Source organism: Phascolarctos cinereus, unplaced genomic scaffold (genome assembly GCF_003287225.1).
Source record: "Phascolarctos cinereus isolate Bilbo 61053 unplaced genomic scaffold, phaCin_HiC Scaffold_4;HRSCAF=312, whole genome shotgun sequence".
Taxonomy (NCBI): domain Eukaryota; kingdom Metazoa; phylum Chordata; class Mammalia; order Diprotodontia; family Phascolarctidae; genus Phascolarctos; species Phascolarctos cinereus.
This window is the reverse complement of record NW_027555847.1, coordinates 573,730,307-573,748,624: the sequence shown is the minus strand read 5'-3', so window position 1 is coordinate 573,748,624 and position 18,318 is coordinate 573,730,307. Positions and strand designations below refer to the sequence as shown.

Here is an 18,318-nt window from a genome sequence, read left to right as displayed (position 1 = left end):
GAATGAATAGATTTTTGGACAGGCTATCTCTCTGCCATTTAGATAGGGCCATGCTAGTATTTTCTAACAAATGAGTTTGTTTAACTTTAAAGACCTCTAGATGAGATTTCACAGCTTCCTATTTTAAGGAAGGAAATTAGCACCTGTTAAGAAGTATGTACTTTGTGACCGACACTGTGCTAAATGCTTTACAGATACCTCATTTGATCCTTACCTTTTTACTGTTGAGGAAACTGAGGCAAATAGATACACATGACTTGCCCATAGTTACATGGCTAATAAGTGTCTGAGGCCAGATTTGAACTCAAGTCTTCATGATGTAGTCCACCAGTGCTCTATCCATTGGGCTTCCTACCTGCTTCTATACCATGTAGCTACCCACAGAACAGCAATTCCCTCATAAAAGATAAATTAGTACAAATGGTAAAGATGAGGTATAGCTAGATTCCAATAATCTGTTCTTTTCATTATTAGACTTCAAGCAAACTAAATACCACTGTTGTCTTTGAATGATTCTATGTGTGCCAAATTTATTTTAACAAACAGTCCTCTTCTGTGTGCCAAGCAAGAAGTAACATGGTGAAATAGAGTACTAGCCTTTAGGTCAGATAGACTTGGGTTCAGGTCTGGCTATAGATGATCGTCCAAATCAATAAGCAGCTTTATGTACCAGGCATTGTACTATGCTCTGGGAATTCAAAGGAAGTCAAAAAAGAAACCCTGATCTCAAGGAGTTCACAGTCTAATGGGGGAGACAACATGAGCATGACTATGTACGAACAAGATAGATACAAGATAAATTGGAGATGATTAACAAAGGGTAACTCAAACCTCTTGGCACCCTCCACAACTCCCTGAGACTAAATTATGTAGGAATTGGTGATCTGCACTAATGAAAGGAGTTTACACACTGAAATTTTCTTCACACTGATGAAAATTATCAGTGGCCTGGAGCTACTATGCTTCCACTATCCCTCCAATAAATTTTCTTGCTACCTCTGGCAAAAAAAAAAATGCCAGGCATTATCCTGGGTATTGCTAAAGTTTAGAGGTAGACAGGGCAGGTATTATTTTCCTTGTGGTTACTGTTTAGGTAGGTTGACCCTTAAGTTGAATAGAATTTTTTTTAATTCTCTTCAAATTTACTTTACTCTTTTTTTTATTATTAACTTACTCTTAAAGGTTGGGTTGAAATTGTGCTTAATGTTGGTACATTAGAAACTTTTATATTATTTTTTTTCAGTGATAGCAAGAACATTTGCTGACTTTCTAAGTTTTTTCCACCCTTATGAGCTGACTTAATTCAGTTTTTTTGTGGCTGTACCTTTGCTATTCCATATTAAACCTTGAGTAACCTTGTGTAGTCGCATAATTTTTTTAACGGTTAAGATTAAGGCTTAATTTCAGACATAAGGGTAGATTTAATAAGTATTTATCAGGTACCTGCTATGTGCCAGGCACTGTGCTAAACACCAGGGATACAAAAAGAGGGAAATGATAGTCCCTGCAAGGAGCTTACAGTCTAATGGGGAAAACAATATGCAAACAAATATATACAAAGTAAGGCAAGATATATAGAAAGATAAATAGGAAATAATTAACAGAAGGGAAGCACTAGAATTAAGAGGGGTTGGGATAGGCTTCCTATGAAAATGGAATTTATTTGAGACTAGAAGGAATCCAGATGGTGGTGTGGAAAAGGGAGGATGTTGCAGGCTTGGGGGACAGCTGGAGAAAATGCCCAGAGCCAAGAGATGGAGGTGTCTTGTTTGTGTAACAGGCAAGAGGCCAGCGTCACCGGATCTAAGAGTATATAACAGGGAGTAAGGAAAAGGAAGACTGGAAAGGTAGGAGGGGAGCTAGGTTATGAAGGGCTTTGTATGCCAACCTGAACATTTTGTATTTGATCCTGGGGGCAGTAGGAAGCCACTGGAGTTTATTGGGGCAGGGGGTGGAGATAGGGGTTTACATGATCATACCTGCACTTTAGGAAAATCCCCCTGGTGACTGACTGGAGGATGGATTAGCGACTGACTGGAGGATGGATTAGTGACTAACTGGAGGATGGATTAGCAAGGGGATAAACTTGAGGCAGGCAGATCCTCCAGCCTCCAGTTGCAGTAATCCAAGTGTAAGGTGATGGGGGTCACCTACCAGTGTGGTAGCAGTGTCAAAGGAGAAAAGGGGGCATATTGGGGAAATGTTGCAGAGGTGAAATTGACAGACTTTAGCAACAGATTGGCTATGAAGAGTTAGAGAAAGTGAAAATTCCAGGATGACTCCTATGTTGTAGGCCTGAGGGACTGGGGAGGATAGTGTTGCACTCTACAGTAATAGGGAAGATAGGAGAAGAGGAGAAATTTTGAAAATATTTTCAGCCAATTTTGATTTTGTCTTTAGAGATTAGTTTCTAAAATATACGTATTTTAAATGCAAATTATTTAGGTAACTGATTAAAGAGAACAGTGGCTGGCAGTGAACTTAGTGTACTGACTTGTTTATACCAATTCATAAAAAATCCAGTTGATTAATTTCATGATTCATGAAAAAGTATCCGTTAAAGCCATAACTATATATTTTTAAAACCTGACAGATGTTAAGCTACTGTCAGCCCTTTATTTGTGTTTGTATCAGTAAAGATTATTCTGGTAGATTTGAGTCATATAACTGACTATTCTTACTTTTGATTTTAATTTTACCCATAGTTGCTGAAATTTCATTTTATTTAAAAGCTCTAGGTATTAATACTCTTGCATAGTACTTTGCAGCTTATTTAAGAATTCTATTGGTCTCCAAAAGGATATACATAAGTATGTACCTCTTCAATGTCAATATAAAAACTTCTATTTTTATTTTAATAATCATAATTTTAATTTAATAACCATAGTTGTATCAGTCCAGATATTTTGTCAGTTCTATTTCCTACAAGTCTGCTAGAAATGAGATTTATCTATTCAAATAATTTCACTTATTTTTAAAAATGAAAGTATTTTTTAAAAATACATGAATTCCATTGCATGGCACAGATTTTGAGAATTTAGTTTTAACCTTAGGTATGTGTTACATAGTACCCAATTTTGGTGTCAAAATGGTAGCATATTTTAACAACTACAGGAACTGAAATTTTAATGATATGGGGAACATAATTTAATAATAATATTTCTAAATTACTGATTTGTTAGAAAATCATCACTAAATATTTTAATGTTCACAGTTACTTTTCAGAGTCTACCTTTTAGGGACTGGCAATGATTTAGACCTGTAGGAAATTTTTTTAAATTACCATTTTAGGAATTTCATGTAGCTACATCCTTTGGGCCATTTGATAGAAATAGCTGAATTCAGCAACTGAGTTTTTAAAAAATTGATTTTATTCAGGAAGCCCTTCAATCAACAATTATTGAACATTTCCTATGTGGAAAGCACTGACCTAGACACAGTGTGGAATTCAAAGCTGTGCAGTCTAGTATAGGAGATAAGATGGTTCTTTACAGATATCTACAGTAGAAAGTCCCCAAATTCAGTAGTCTAAAAGTATAGAGTACTTTTGTAGGAATAAAGAAGAGGGAATACGAGTAACCTGTAAAAATAGAGTCAGAGATTTGATCTCAGCATGCCATGAGACAACAAAAAAACCTTTTTTGGATTTGTCCATTACAAGCAGGATAAGATCAAAAGTGTGGTCTGCCTGCCAGAAAATTGACAAAGGAAATGATAGTGCTACTATACTTTGTGCTGGTCAGACCACATATGGAGTAGTGCCTTCAGTTCTGGCGGAAGAAGGGGGACTCAGAATCTTAGATTCTCCAAATTGAAAGGAATCTCAGAAACCAGCTGGTCTAAATTGTCTGTGAACAAAAATCTTTTCTACAACAGGCACAAAAAAGTATACAGCCAACCTGAAGTCTTCCAGTGAGTGGAGATTCACTGCCTTCTGAGGTAACCTGTTACACTTTTGGATAGCTCTAATGGTTAAGAAGTGTTTTCTTAAATTAATACTAAATTAGTCACTTTCCAACATTGACCCATTATTTCTAGTCCTGCCCCCTGGGGCCAAACAGAGGAAATCTATTACCTCTTCCACATGACAACCCTTCCAATACTTGAAGGTAGACATTATGTCCCCCCAAGTTTTCTCCTCACCAGGCCAAATACTTCCATTGTTTTAAAAGATCTTCATATGGAATAATCTTGAGACCCTTCAACGTGTTGGCTCCCATTCTTCTGACTTATTTTGAGTTATGATTGGTCTTCCTAAAATGCGTAGGTGACTTCTGTGAGAATTGAATGTAATATTCCAGATGCAGTCTGCCTAGAATATAGTAAGACTATCATCGATGCAGCTTAAGAATAAATTATAGTTTTTGGCCACCATCTCACATTGTTGACTCATTGAGCATGCAGTCTACTAAAACAACGAGGTCTTTTTCAAACAGTTTGTTGTCTACCCACACCAATCCCCATCTTGTAGTTATGAACTTAATAGTTTAAGTATAAATATGAGACTCTTCATTATCCCTGTTAAATTTCATCTTACTGAGATTCTGTTCAGTGTTGTAGGCTGTCAAGATCTTTTCAAATCCTGTCATCTAATATATCTATTCAGCCAGTTCTAAAATGCACCTAACTGTACTGCTTAATCCATATCTCTCCATCTTTTCCATAAGAATAACTGTCAAGTCTTTGTCTATCAAGTGCTTTGCTAAAATCTAGGTAACCTATGTCTATAGTATTCTCCTTGTCTATCGGTTTAGTAAACCTGTCGAAAAAAGGAAATTAGGTTAATCTGGCATGACTTATTCTTGATGAAATCATGTTGGCTATTTGTGGTCACTGTTTCATTTTCTATTGTTCCCTTTTCAAATACATTCTAGAATTTGCCAGGAATTGAGGTCAGGCTGGGTAACTGACTTTTACATTGCAGACTATCTCATTAGGATTCTGTGAATCAGTGATTTTCACTCTAGATAAGCCAGAGAAGGAAGACATCATAGAGGAGGTGGTATTGGTGTTTCACAGTTTTGATATGTAAACATGGGAAAGGAAGATCATTCTAGGCAGAAAGTTGTAGAATAGAAAATTGTGATCAGACAATTTGTTTAGTGCCTACTTTGTGCTAGATACTCCTCTAGGGATACTAATACAAAATCAAAACAGACCATGCCCTCAAGGAACATATATTCTCCTGTGGGTTTGTAGTATTAGTTAGTCGTCCATATTAGCTAGAGAATCAAATATATGTTGAGTAGTGGGGCAGGTAGGTGCCATGGTGGATAGCGTGCCAATCCTGGAGACCAGAAGACTCATCTTTCTGAGTTCAAATCTGACCTCAGACACTAACTCTGTGGCCAGTGGCAAGTCACTCAATCTTGTTTGCCTCAGTTTCCTCATCTGTAAAATAAGCTGGAGAAAGAAATAGCAGACAACTCCAGTATCTGCCAAGAAAACCCCAAATGGGGTCACAAATAATCAGGCACGACTGATGTGACTGAACAACAGTAACAATGGGAAATAAGGCCAAAATAATAGGTTGGGCCCAAATTACAGTAATCCATGCTAAATTAAGGAGTATAGACTTTTAAGTTGGCAACAGGGAGCCATTGAAGGTTTTTGAAAAAGAGTAAGAAGTGATGTTTTAAGTAAGTTTGTCAGCCAGTGGTTTTGCTTAGAGGGAATCTGGTGGCATTAGAGGCTATTATAGCCTCCTATTGTAGTTCATGTATGAAGTAATAAGCTAAAGTAAATTGGTAGCTGTGGGTATGGGAAAGAAGAGATGGAGTATGTACTTTTAAACTGAATTAGCATGTTACTTATATTTAATAAGTACATGTTGAGATTTTACCATATTATTCTGTGAGCTGTCACTATTAATTCACTTAAGAAGTTGGAACAGCTGTCAAACATACATATTTTCATACTTCGGCCAACCTTACTTTAGAAAATTTTTCTTTTTTTTTTTTATCATAACCATAATTTTGCCAAGAACTATAATTGAGGTTACTTGAATAAAATTTAAACTTGTAAAAAACTTTATTTTCCACAAGACGGATTGAATCTTTTATATCTGCTTAGAAATTAAAATCATCAATTATTGGAATTGATTTGCTTCCCTATATAGATGAGAGTTTGATTGTGTACATCTGTATATATATCAGAGAAATTGCCTAGGCTTTACACTCAGAAAGCAAAGAAAATTTCCTTCATTTAATTTTTAAGATAAATTTGATAGCTATCAGCAGAAACAATCATATAAATGAAGGACAAAAATCTCACCCAAAACTCTTAAATTTTGACAAGGCAAAAAAAAAAAAAGAACAACAACAAATTAACAAATTAAGCACGTCTCCTTGTAGACCTCCAAAATTCTGCCACCTTTGACTCTGCTTTCCTATTTTCTTCTCTTCTTTTGCTTTTCTTTTCTTTCACTTCATTTTTTAAAAGTCTCACCTCATTTTTCTTATTTAAGTTTTTGTCTTTGGTAGAAATATGAAGAAATTGCATGCATATGAGATTGAAATTGCACATTACACAAGATGACACCCCTACATAATTATAGTCATTATTGAGTTTGACAGCTTTTCCTTAATGCTTTAAACTTCCTGATAAGCTTGAGAACGCATATTGTGAGAAGTGTTACTGTCTGCCAAGCATGTATTGCTTTTGCTTCCCTACCAATCAAAAAATTAAGTTCATGTACTGTAATAGCCCACAATGATAAACTTAAATTCCAAATATTTGTTTCTTAAATTGACTTTTGGGTCTGGTTAATATATTGAGACGTACTTTTATCAACATTGTAATCTTTCTAACCTGTTTTATATCCTGTACGTTTATACCTTCTTCAAAATAGTGCATTAGAAGAGTGGTAAATACAGTCAAAATTGTATTTTTCCATTCTATATACCATTTTGTAACTCAGCTTTGAAAAGTGTAATTAAAATATAGGGCTCGTCATTATCCTCAAAAACTATAGAGAGTACTTTATTGCGTGATACATTGTGCTGAAAAGACCTATACAAAAAGAATTATAGTCACTGCTTTCAAGAAGATTACAGTCTAAAATAGACAAGACTAATGTAGGCATACAAATATAGGAAATAAGGCAATAGAATAAAAAATTAAGTTAATACATATATTCACAAGAGGACATGTTTATATTGCATGAAGATGAAGAGAAAGTATTTATTTGCCTTTTCACAAGAAAATCTTTACTGAACACCTGCTGTGTATAAGGGGCTCTCCCAGTGCACATACAGTTAGTTATACAGCATATGTCCTGACTTCCAAGAAGGGCACAGTATAATGGAAGAATATGCAGTCTTTTAAGAATAAAAGATGAATGAGCTAATTATGATTCTTAGATGAGAAATTAATGACCAGTCTCATTATTTTTCAGTGCTGTATGCTCCTAATTGAAGGGAATCCAAAGTCAGTATGATCACCTTGAAATTGCAGCATTGTCAATGCCCATTGTTTCCTGAGATATACATAAGATAACCCTTCTTCCCAGGACCATCTGCAAAATACTTTTTTAACTTTTTTTTAATACACAAAATCTTTGAGTGTTGACCCCATTCATTTGTGTCTGTAGCTGGTCTTCTCTCTCTCTCTCTTTTTTTTAAACTACTATGTCTAATTTTTTTAAAAAAGGACCTTAGCAGGGAATAGCAGGAAAAATGATAAATGTCAACAATAATAAATTTGTTGCCATTTGTATTATGATTATCAAATCTAGTTCTTAGTAAATCATATCTCAGTGGAATGTTTGAGGTGTTTTCCTAAAATGTTATTAGTCCAGTGACTCATGTTTAAAAAAAAAGTGTATACTTAGTGATTTCAGTGTATTATTGAAGCACAGTTGGTGGGTTTTCCCCCATCTTACATGTCAGCTTCCTAGAACCCTCCACCTGTAGTCAGTTGTAATTTAGTTATTCAAGCACTCATAATTTCTTGGGGTTTGGCAAGAGAATTTTGCAGACTTTACATATCAAACATAGATTTCCATTTCTACATGTGAGCTCTATGTGCGAGTTGTTTCGGTTTTTTATTTTGTTTTGTTTTTACCCTTTTTCTGAATGTATGATCTGGAGTAAATCTCTTAATCCTCAGTCAACAGTATTTATTAAGCATCCCAGTAGTATAGAACATGATGCTAGGAATGTTGTATCTGCAAATTTTTACATGAAATTGCTTTTTCTCACCTGCTAATTTAACATATTTTTAAAGAATTCGCTAAATGTATATAAAATAATTTAACCGGGGAGGTGGGGGGAGAGAGGAATCAGCTGAATAAGTAACTTGGAAATTTTTTCATTGAATGAATGAGAAAGCACTTATCAAATGCTTTCTATATGCCAAGCATGGTGCTGAGCACGCAACATATAAATAGAAAATTAAGATAATCCCTGCTCTCAAGAAGCTCACAATCTATTTGGGGGAGACGACATATCAGAGGTTAAAGCAAGACAATTAGGAAGACCCAGTGGTCCTTCAGGTACAGAGGCAAGGCAGATCTAATTTGCCTCGTTCAGTATTTTTCCTTGATTAAACCATTTTTGTATCTGATGTTGAAGCATTTAATAAGGCTAAGGAGTTTAGTGGTGAAAGTTTTCATGCTCAGATATTTAGTAGCTATGACAGCTGAAGAGGCTTATGTTGCAACATCTGCAGAAGTAGTTGGCCAGTCTGGTCTGTGTAGGAGTTGCTTCCCTAGACTATGACTGTTGGGACAAGTCAGAGGATCTGCTATTCTTGCATTATTGGATTGTCCATTTAACTTGGCCAGCATTGCAGAGGCCATTTATTTGGTTGTGGGCAGTATTTCATTTGACAAGCATTTTTTTGACTATGCATTGTTTATAGTTTTGTACTACAAAATTGCCAATGTTCCAAAGGGGTACAAGATAATTTCTCCCCTCCTTGGGAAAAGAAATATACATACAGTTACAAAACAGATTACAAGTACGTGTGGGTTAACCAGTTCAATTCACTAAATGTTTATTAAGTACCTACTCTATGCAAGGTTCTGGATGTATAACAAAAATAAAATAGTCCCTGTCCTCAGACAGCTTATATTTTACATGATAATGTAATGTAAAATTACATGCAAAAGGGATAAGGAAATGACATTAAATTAAGTAGGTTTAGAATACTTTCTTTGAAGAAACTCCTTGAACTATGTAGGGAATTGTCATAAGAAAATTTAGCTCAAACATGAAACATAGCTTCATATATGTTAGGGTATTCCCATGAAACCTGGGTCATCTGAAAGATTTCTTTCAGGAACATACTAAAGAGGCAAGCCATGCTGGCTATGTTTTGCACGTGAGAAGAGGACATCAGTATTTCCATACACATTCCTCTTTATGGGTCTGTCTGCAAACAAAGCTCTAGGTGTCTGTGTCCTGGAGGACTACTCAGAGCCTTGTTGCAAAGGTGAGAATGGGAGGAGAGAGGAAGACTTCTCACCCCTGCTTTCCTGGCGTTGGTAGTCAAAAAGTTCAGGGCAGAAAGAGCGTAAAAGCCATCTCAGCCCATAGCTAGAGGCATCCATCGTGATTATGAAATTGCTGAGGAATTGATTTTCAAGATTTATGAAAGAAAGGATACCAAACACGTGGGGGCGGGGGAGAGGAATAAAAGTATTATTCTTGTCAAACAACAAATATTTTTTAAGTGCCTGTGATGTCAGGCTCCATATTAGGCAGTGGAGATATATATGCAAACAAGATAAAATACCAGTAGTTATTAACACATGTACCTATTTTCTCATAATCTACACGTGTATTGAGGGAGTTGTGAGAAGGAAATAGGCTTTCGCCAAAAATATTCTGCAGCAGACCTCATCTTAGTCTGAAAGATATAAAGAATATAAGATCTCACTACAATTGTTTAGCAAGTATTTTAAGATTGCTACCCTGAAAGCTCTCTTCCAACAAGGTTTTGCCCCTTCGTATTTTGGTATTATACAAGATTTTTATATAAAGTGAAGTATAAAATAGGGAAACATATACTTGTCAAATTGCTGCCGTCATGGAAGATGTCTAGTGCAGAGTCTAAGTGGAAGAAGCAGTTTATAAATATGGTTCAGTGGTCCACATGTTCCTGGTTGTAGATGACAATTTCCATTAAGGCCTGGAACACTGCAGATTCTTAAATGAGTTCAACCCAGCTATCTACAGGAAAATACAAGAGGATAAAAATGCTTGTTGTTCCAACCTCATTAAATATACATATACAGATATACATATATTTAATGAGGCTGACAACATTGGTCCATCTTTACATACATCTTGTTCTTCAGACACTACTGATACATAATGAACTAGGTTCAGAATTGAATAGGAGGAGGAGAGAAGACTGAAATGTATTTGGTAAATGTCACTGCTTTCAATGACATTCATCCATTGGATAGAATACTCACACAGAGCCATCCTAAAATTGAAGTCAATGAGTAATCAGTTTCTCATTTTGCTATATTTCAGCTGGAACAATGAAGAAGGAATTCAGTAAACAAAATGAATATACCCTTAAACATTCTAAAATGTGCATAACAAAATGGTCTCAAATCATATGCTGTCACCCAAGACGGCTGATTTAGTCTACTTATTTTAGAAAGGAAATTGTACACATATTCCTACTCTTTTCATCCCATTTCCTGACTTTTTGTTTCGGCCAAACAAAATTCATTTGCAATAATTCAAATTTCTTTTCTATATATTCTGAATAAAATGTGGGTCTAGGTTTTGCCATGCCAGATAAAAATAGTTCTTGATATGGGGCAGGATTGGAATTTAGCCTAGTCAATTAGTTGTTTGGCACTGTATTAGCACTATATATAATCAAAGCAGATGTTCACTGGGTGAACTTAATCTTTGAAAAGAAATAAAGTTCGTTATCATTAACTCCTCTTGGACTCCCAGGAGACCAGGTTTTTTAACTTTCTTTTGCCACAGTTTGCAAATTGTGACCAAATTCCCTTATCATATCAGCTAGATGCTTTGATTCATCTTTAGTATATCTAGTTTACTCTTGTTAATTTGAATTTGCCTTCCTCAAGTGTTGTGTAGAACAGAACAGGTGTTGTTTTCTGGGAAACAAAATGTGAAATGTGGACTTTAAAGCTGTAGTTTTAGAATTTTCCAGTTGGATTTTATTTACCCTCCTTTCTATGGACCTTGGTTGTATATTGAATTTAGGAGGTACGTATTAACTTAACCAATATGTAGTAGGTTTTAGTAGTCTTGTTAATTTGATTCATCTTCAAACAGAAACCAATGTATTTATAGAAGAAGATAATTCTCATTAATCCTCAGCAATTCTGTTAATGTGCAGCTAGTTAGTTTGGATTATTAAGTAGATTATGATTGTAATTCATATTTTTTTGAGTTTTTTAATGTCTTAGAATCAATATGGTTTGCATTCATATGATTTTTTTGACATTTGGTTGTAATTTCTTTGTTTGCCAAGCATATTTTATTTCAGAAAAGCTAACTTTTGGCACTTGTATTTTTAAATGTGATATTTGTTAACTTTAAGATGACCTGTGGCCTACATATTTTGATCATTGCATGTCTTATCTATTACAGTATCCACTTTATTATTTATTAAATTGATAGCAATTATTTATATATATTTTTAACGTAGAGTATCTTAAAGCCATTTTAGAATTTTAAGACCTCTTCACCTGTGGAGGACTAGACTGGAAGTTTTGGCCAAGTCTGTCTTTTCTTTCTAACATGGCAAACCTATAGGCAGACGAGCCCACATTTTCTCAAGGGATAGGCTGAAGAGTCGCTGCCATGCCAACATTCTAATCTGAACCTTGGCTTGCACAATTCTACAAACTTCTACAAAAACTTTGCCTAAGTACTCCCCTGACCCTCTAACTAAAATGCCCCATCTAAGCTAAGATCCCTTCTTTTTACTCATAACCCCAGTATCTGTCTTCTAAACCCTAGATAACATCCACACCTTCCTGGAAGATAATAATTGCTAACATTTTTACAGTACTCTTAAGATTTGCAAAGCACTACATTTATGTCATTTGATCTTCAAAACAACTGTAGGAGATAGGTGCTATTATTATGAGGTAACTGAAGCAGGTTGTGACTCATGGTAATAAATATAATAAGAGACAAAATTTGAACTCCAGTCTTCCTGACTTTTGGGTCTTAACACTATCTACTGTACCACCTAACTACAAATACCTTCCTTCCTTGTATCTCTTCCCTCTTCCTCACAGCTCTAAACCTCCTGGCCCAATTCCTGGCTCACCTGTTTCTCCTGCTATGCCCTTTGGATTCCCCTTTCATTTAACAAATTCCCTTTCATCCTCAGCATCTTTCTTCTATATTCTTACAACTTCCTCATGTTAACTAAACCAGGCTATTCCATGAAAATTTCATATCCTTGGCAACTTTCTCTAATATGATTAGACCATTCCTTTTTCCCATCCCTCCTGTTTTACCTGGTTTCAAGGAAGACTCACACCCTTATTTTTCTCCATTGCTGCTCCCAGATACAGTCTCTCCTTTGAAGTTACTGTCACCTAGATATACTTGCCTTTCCCAAGTGTGCTTTAGATAATAACTTTAAAACAATCATCATAAATGAATTTCATGGTACTATTAGGAACTTCTAACATCAGGCTTAGCCTGAGTGAAAAAGAGCAAACTGAAATGTCACTTCATATCTCTCATTCTTGAACTATACAACTGCCTAAAAATAATAGCTGTCTTTCCAAGAGAAAAAAAGAAGTAATCTTTTCTGTACTTTGATAATATATATACTGAGCTTATCCAAAAAGAAAAAAAAAAGAAGTCGTGTTTTCTTGGTATTTAATAAAAAATATTTTACCTCCTGTTTTACAATTAAAGATAAAGCTGTAGTGCAACTAACCCAAGAGAATATTGGTTTAACTAAAACAAAAGTGTAAGTGACCCATATCATAGGTTTTTTAGAAATAGATTTTGATGAAGTATGGGGAGAGAAGACCAAAAAGTACTGAGCTATGTAAGAAAGCCTTTCCTAGTCTTCCTTCTTTTCTTTTTCTTTTCTTTTTTGTCTTTCCTTGTATCTCCAGTGCCGGACATAGTAGGTACTTAATAAATGCCCATTGACTGCCTGAAGTGGAAAAGGACATGAGTCCTCAAGTTTCACCTATTTTACAATTTGGTTTGGATTTGGGGAAAAGGAGTTGTGCGAGGTGGTAATAGGCTGCAGAGCTAGAGCGCAGAACTCATATTGGTGTCTCCTCCAGTGCCATGGTACATTTTACATTGAGGTATGGTGGGGAAGAATTAATTTTATCCTAACTGATGAGCTGCCCTCTGCTGCACTAAGCATATTTCTGACAAGTAGGTCGTGCTAATGTGATAGTATACATCACACTTGGCAGCTTGGTGTAAGTAAATTTTATTTAATTGTTTTTCTCATTGGGATAGGGGAACATTCCAGAAAATAACTATGAAAGGAAGGAAGGAAGCTTTTTAAAAAGAATAAACCAGAGGTTTAATTGGAAAACTATTCATGTATTCTAAGCAATAATTCTATTTTTTTGTATTTATTAAGAATAATGAAGTAAGTTACTAAATTGTATTTGACAATAAAAAAAATTTAATTTGTTTTTTTAATAATAGGTCCCACTATCCTATCACTGGCAGAACCAGAACTGGAACACTACTTTTACCACTAACTAGCTGTGTGATGTTGAGCAAGTCATAACCCCTATGGGCCTTGGTTTGCATATCTTTGAAATGAAGAGGTTGGATGAGATAATCTCTGATGGCTCCTCTTAGTTAGAAATGTTATGATACCTAATTCATGACACTGCTTATATCCCCTCTTCAGTAATGCATTGAAGTGGAGGACAACAGTAGTATACAGAGGCAGCAACTTGATACCTTCATACTTTCTGTCTGGTTCCCAGATAACTCTCACTTCTCTCCTCTCAGGCCATAACCTTTTAGACATCTGTCTTTTTGATTCTTTTTTCAAACAATTGCCTTGAAGTCAAGAGGTATTCATCTTGTTCTTAAGTCAGCATTTTCTGGAGAGCCTTTGTGTCTTTAGGATGTAACAGGTCTGTCTGCTGTTTGTCTCTGTGCCTATACTAGAGAGCTATTGGAAATAGTAAATGGTGCCTGTAGAGTGAAATGAGCCAAAAACTCATTGCTATTTTCTTTAAGCTAGTATTTATGTAATGTCAATATGTATCATTCATATTTGGGTAGGTTTAAATATCTGTAAAAAAGAAAATTAGATGTAGGAAGAAGTTTTTGTTTTGTTTTGTTAATCCTGAAATATATCACTGCTGTCCAGCCTTGACATGTATTCCTCCCTCCCCTGATGGAAAAAAAAAAAATCCAACAACAGTAGAAAAACTGGAGCATGTTTGGACATTTTTATTATTTTTGCATTGGTAGCAACAGCAAACCTGCTATAATAACAAAAGTATTTTATTAATTTAAAATTCCTTTACACTGTATGTTTCAAATGAAATTTAATGAAACACTTCAAATTTTTATTATTATTTGGATAGGTTTGGAGTGCTGGACTTGCATGGTGATGCAGAGCAACTCAGAATTGTTAAAACAATTCACTTTGAACTAGAAAACTGTGACAAATGTTAGGCTTTCCCAGTTATTTAGATCACTCATCACTGTAGAAAACTGAGGTACAGATCATTTCCAAATGTTAAATTTGGACTTACAAGCATTTTTAAAAGTTCAGCAAAAGTACTCTCAAACTCCCAACTAGTTACTCACCAACAAACTAACTGAATGTACAAGTGCTATAGCAAGAATTGTTTGAAGCTAAAACTCAAACTAGACACATGATAAAATAGGAACTTGGGAATCTACCTTCAAGAAAGAAATTACTATAACTTCATTACATATCCATTGCAAATTCCTAATTGGCCAGAAACTATATTTGCCTTTATCATTTGTTTCATGCAAAAAAACCCCAACTTTCTGTGTTTATAGATTTCTCATCTATCAAAGTGTAGTACTCTGCACATCATCCCAACATTCCCTAGAGCTTAGGTGGCTACATTATGGCCCTTAAACTATATCCATTACTTTGTTGTGGTAAATACTGCTCTCTGGAGAGCCCCACACCCAGCTCTGGCACGAAATTAGTGATGATATCAAGGGAGTAGGAGAGGTAACCATAAGGGGGAGGGGGACACAAAATAGGGAGGAGACTGGGTGTGGAGAATATATAAAGAATTAAAAAGAGAAAATAAGAGTTTCATTTTTCTCTTTCTAGAACTCTTTGTATATATCCTTATTTCCTTCTCCTACCTTCCTCGTGTTTGCAGTTCCTAAGCACTGAGGATAGGATAGGAGTAACTGAAAATCAATATAGATGTCCTTCAGATAATCTCCCAAATTGTCCCTTGTTTATAACATGCCAGCTTTGGTACTTTTTTTTTCCCCTGCCATGAATTAACAGTGCATACTGTTTGATTTTTTTTAAAAAATAAATCATCTCATTAACGTTTTATTGAATTCCAGAATGGAAAGATGGGTGTTTTTTATAGCAGGAAGAGAAGGTGATCATCCTGGTCCTTGGCCCTGCCAAAATAATCCTTAAAAAGAAAACCTTGAGAACCGTTGATCTAGAGTCCCTAAACTATTATTTATCTCTAAATTCAATTAAAAAAACCACAGTTTGGAAGATATGAATAGTTGTTATGCCAAATGGTAATCATTTATGTGGTTCTTACTTCATCTCCCCCCTTTTCCTTCTGTCTATCCTTTTCTCTCCGATCTCCTCCTGACTAGATGTTAAATATAGCTAAATTGATACATATAAATAATATAGATGTCTGTCACTTGAAAAATGCCACCTGAGATATGATTTCTGTAGTACAACCAACTTAGATTAATATTTGTGTTTTTTCTTCAGAGGAGAACTTTCACTGTTAGATACTTTCCAGTGGACTGTTTTTAAAATTAATATTTAACTTCACATTTTAATTTTTTTTTATTGCCAAATACCTTATAATCTGAAAGTGTCTTTCTTTAAACAAAGTGTTATTCAGACTGCTTAAATAGTAATCACATTGTCTTGTCATAGAAATGAACATATGCATTTATAGATAATAATTACTGAAACAAAGCTCCAAGGACTGAGTGAATGAATTGATGAATGTCCATTTTCTTAACTTCTATCCTTACTGTACAAATCAACTTACAAAATGCCTTTAGCATGGTCTACAAAGTAGAAGTTTTGATTTTTGAAATCACCTTTTATCAACCATTCCAAGTATGTTGATCATATTAATGTCATGATGAAATAAATCCCCCGGAATTCCTGTAGGAACAACCCATTTGATTCCATAATTACCAGAACAAAAAGTTCATATTTTGCTCATTCTTCATTGCTTGGCTAGTAATTGCCATCCAGGAGAGAGGTGGCAGTAAGAGAAAGTAATTGCAACTGAACTACTCCAGGGAACTCCTGCCAGCAATACTCCTTCCATCATTGTCCTGTCTGCCCTGCAAATTAATGTAATGTGAAAGGCAGCATGTTCCCTGAACAAGACACTCCATCTCTCAGTTCTGGGTATTTTCTCTGGCTATCCTGCATGTCTAGAATGCTCTCATTTCTTCCCCCGACTTCCCTGATTTCCTTTAAGACTCAGCTAAAATCTGATCTTCTACAGGAAACCTTTCCCAATCCTTAATATTAGTATGTCCCCTCTGTGGATATTTTCCTATTTATCCTGTATACATATTTGTTTGCATGTTTTCTGTCCCATTAGATTGTGAACTCCTCAAAGGCAGGGACTGTCTTTTGCCTTTCTTTGTATCCCCAGATCTTAGCAGTGCCTTCCATATAGGAAGCACTTAGTAAATGTATATTGACTGCTATATTCTTCCTTCGATAATGCCCTATGACAGTGTATCTGGCTATTCTTCTTAGTCCTGTCTTCCCGCTGTGATCACATAGTAGGTACTTATGACTTTGTCTTTTTTCCTTCTCCACCCAAATGAGGAAGTGTTCACCAAATCACAGTTATTAGTTATTTTTCCTTACCTATCATGAGTAAAACCCTATTTCATGTGTCCTGTTGCTTCTTATGCCTTTAGAGCAAGACTTTGGATCTGGCTTGAGGTTTAGGAGGGTTAGGGAAGTGCATGACTATTATTCTTACCTGAGCACAAGTGTTTACATAAAATAATACATTCAACCATTGATTATATGTTAAAAATCTAACTTATAGAACTTTCCTTTCAGCTTTCTTTTCCTTCATGTTACATATGCAATCCTATGGCCACCTTTCCTGATCTCAAATTCACTAGAAGAGCTTTACTCATTCTTCTCTCACTTCTCAAAGCCTTGATGTGTTTAGATAGAGTTTAATTGCCTCATTATCTTTACCTAATATTTCAGACAACTGGGTGTGTGAAGTTTACCAAACTGTAGACTTCTGAACTCTAGAGACCATGTGTTCCTGTATTTTATTTATCTTGGGAAGACACTGTGAGATAGTGAATAGGACACCAGACTTGAAGTACAAAGACCCTGGTTTAAGTCCCAGCTCCAATCCTTATTAGTCTGATCTTGGACAAATCACCTGATGTTTCTGAACTTCAGTTTTCTCATCTATAAGATGGGGATAATAATTCTTGCATGACACACCTCTTTGGGAAGAAAGTGCTCTGAAAAGCAGTAAAGCACTGTATAAATGTGAGTGTTTGTATCTCTTCCAGCTCCTAGCATAGTGCATGTTTGATGAATGAATACATGAATAAATGAAGAAAGGAAAAACTGGCAAGCATTTCTTCAACCTGTTCTGATATTCCTTCAGTGTTAGTATCTGCCAAGAAACAACTCCTTTCTTCAAGGGGGAAAAAAATATTTGTTTGCACTTTTCCAATAAGCTTATTTTTGCCTGTCAATGAGGGGATTGGGGAGGAGCTTGCATGAGACTTAAAGTCTAGGCAGCAAAATGGGCATAGGGAAATGTCTAAGTTCACCATTTCTGTACTACCTACTGCCTCCTCCTCAGCATTATAATTTATAGAATTAGAATTAAATACAAAAGAAGAGTCCCAAAAAGAAAAAAAAAGCTTTTTGCTAGTAATTCTTTTGTCTTCAGTCTATTTAATAATAACAGTAATGATAATAGCTAGCATCTATGCAAAGTGCTTTACATAAATTCTCTCATTTGTTCCCCACGACATCCCCGTGAAATAGGTAGGGAGAAGGGAAGGAAGAAAGGGTTTATATACCACCTACTATATGCCAGATACTCTGCTAAGTGCTTTATAAATATAATCTCATTCAGTCCTCACAACAACT

At 35.4% G+C, this 18,318-nt stretch overlaps 1 protein-coding gene across 7 annotated transcripts in view; it reads left to right on the top strand.

Moving 5' to 3' along the window:
• The window catches only part of EXOC2 (exocyst complex component 2), a 238,954-nt gene that overhangs the window by 168,517 nt on the left and 52,119 nt on the right, over positions 1-18,318 (top strand). Inside the window, exon 24 of one of the 7 annotated variants that reach the window (XM_078153644.1) lies at positions 3,877-3,939. The exons of the other annotated variants lie outside the window; for them this stretch is intronic. Within the exon in view, the coding sequence (XP_078009770.1) occupies positions 3,877-3,938 (62 nt within the window). The 3' untranslated portion in view covers position 3,939. Of the gene's footprint in view, positions 1-3,876; positions 3,940-18,318 lie in introns of those variants that run through there. 7 annotated transcript variants of the gene reach the window in all.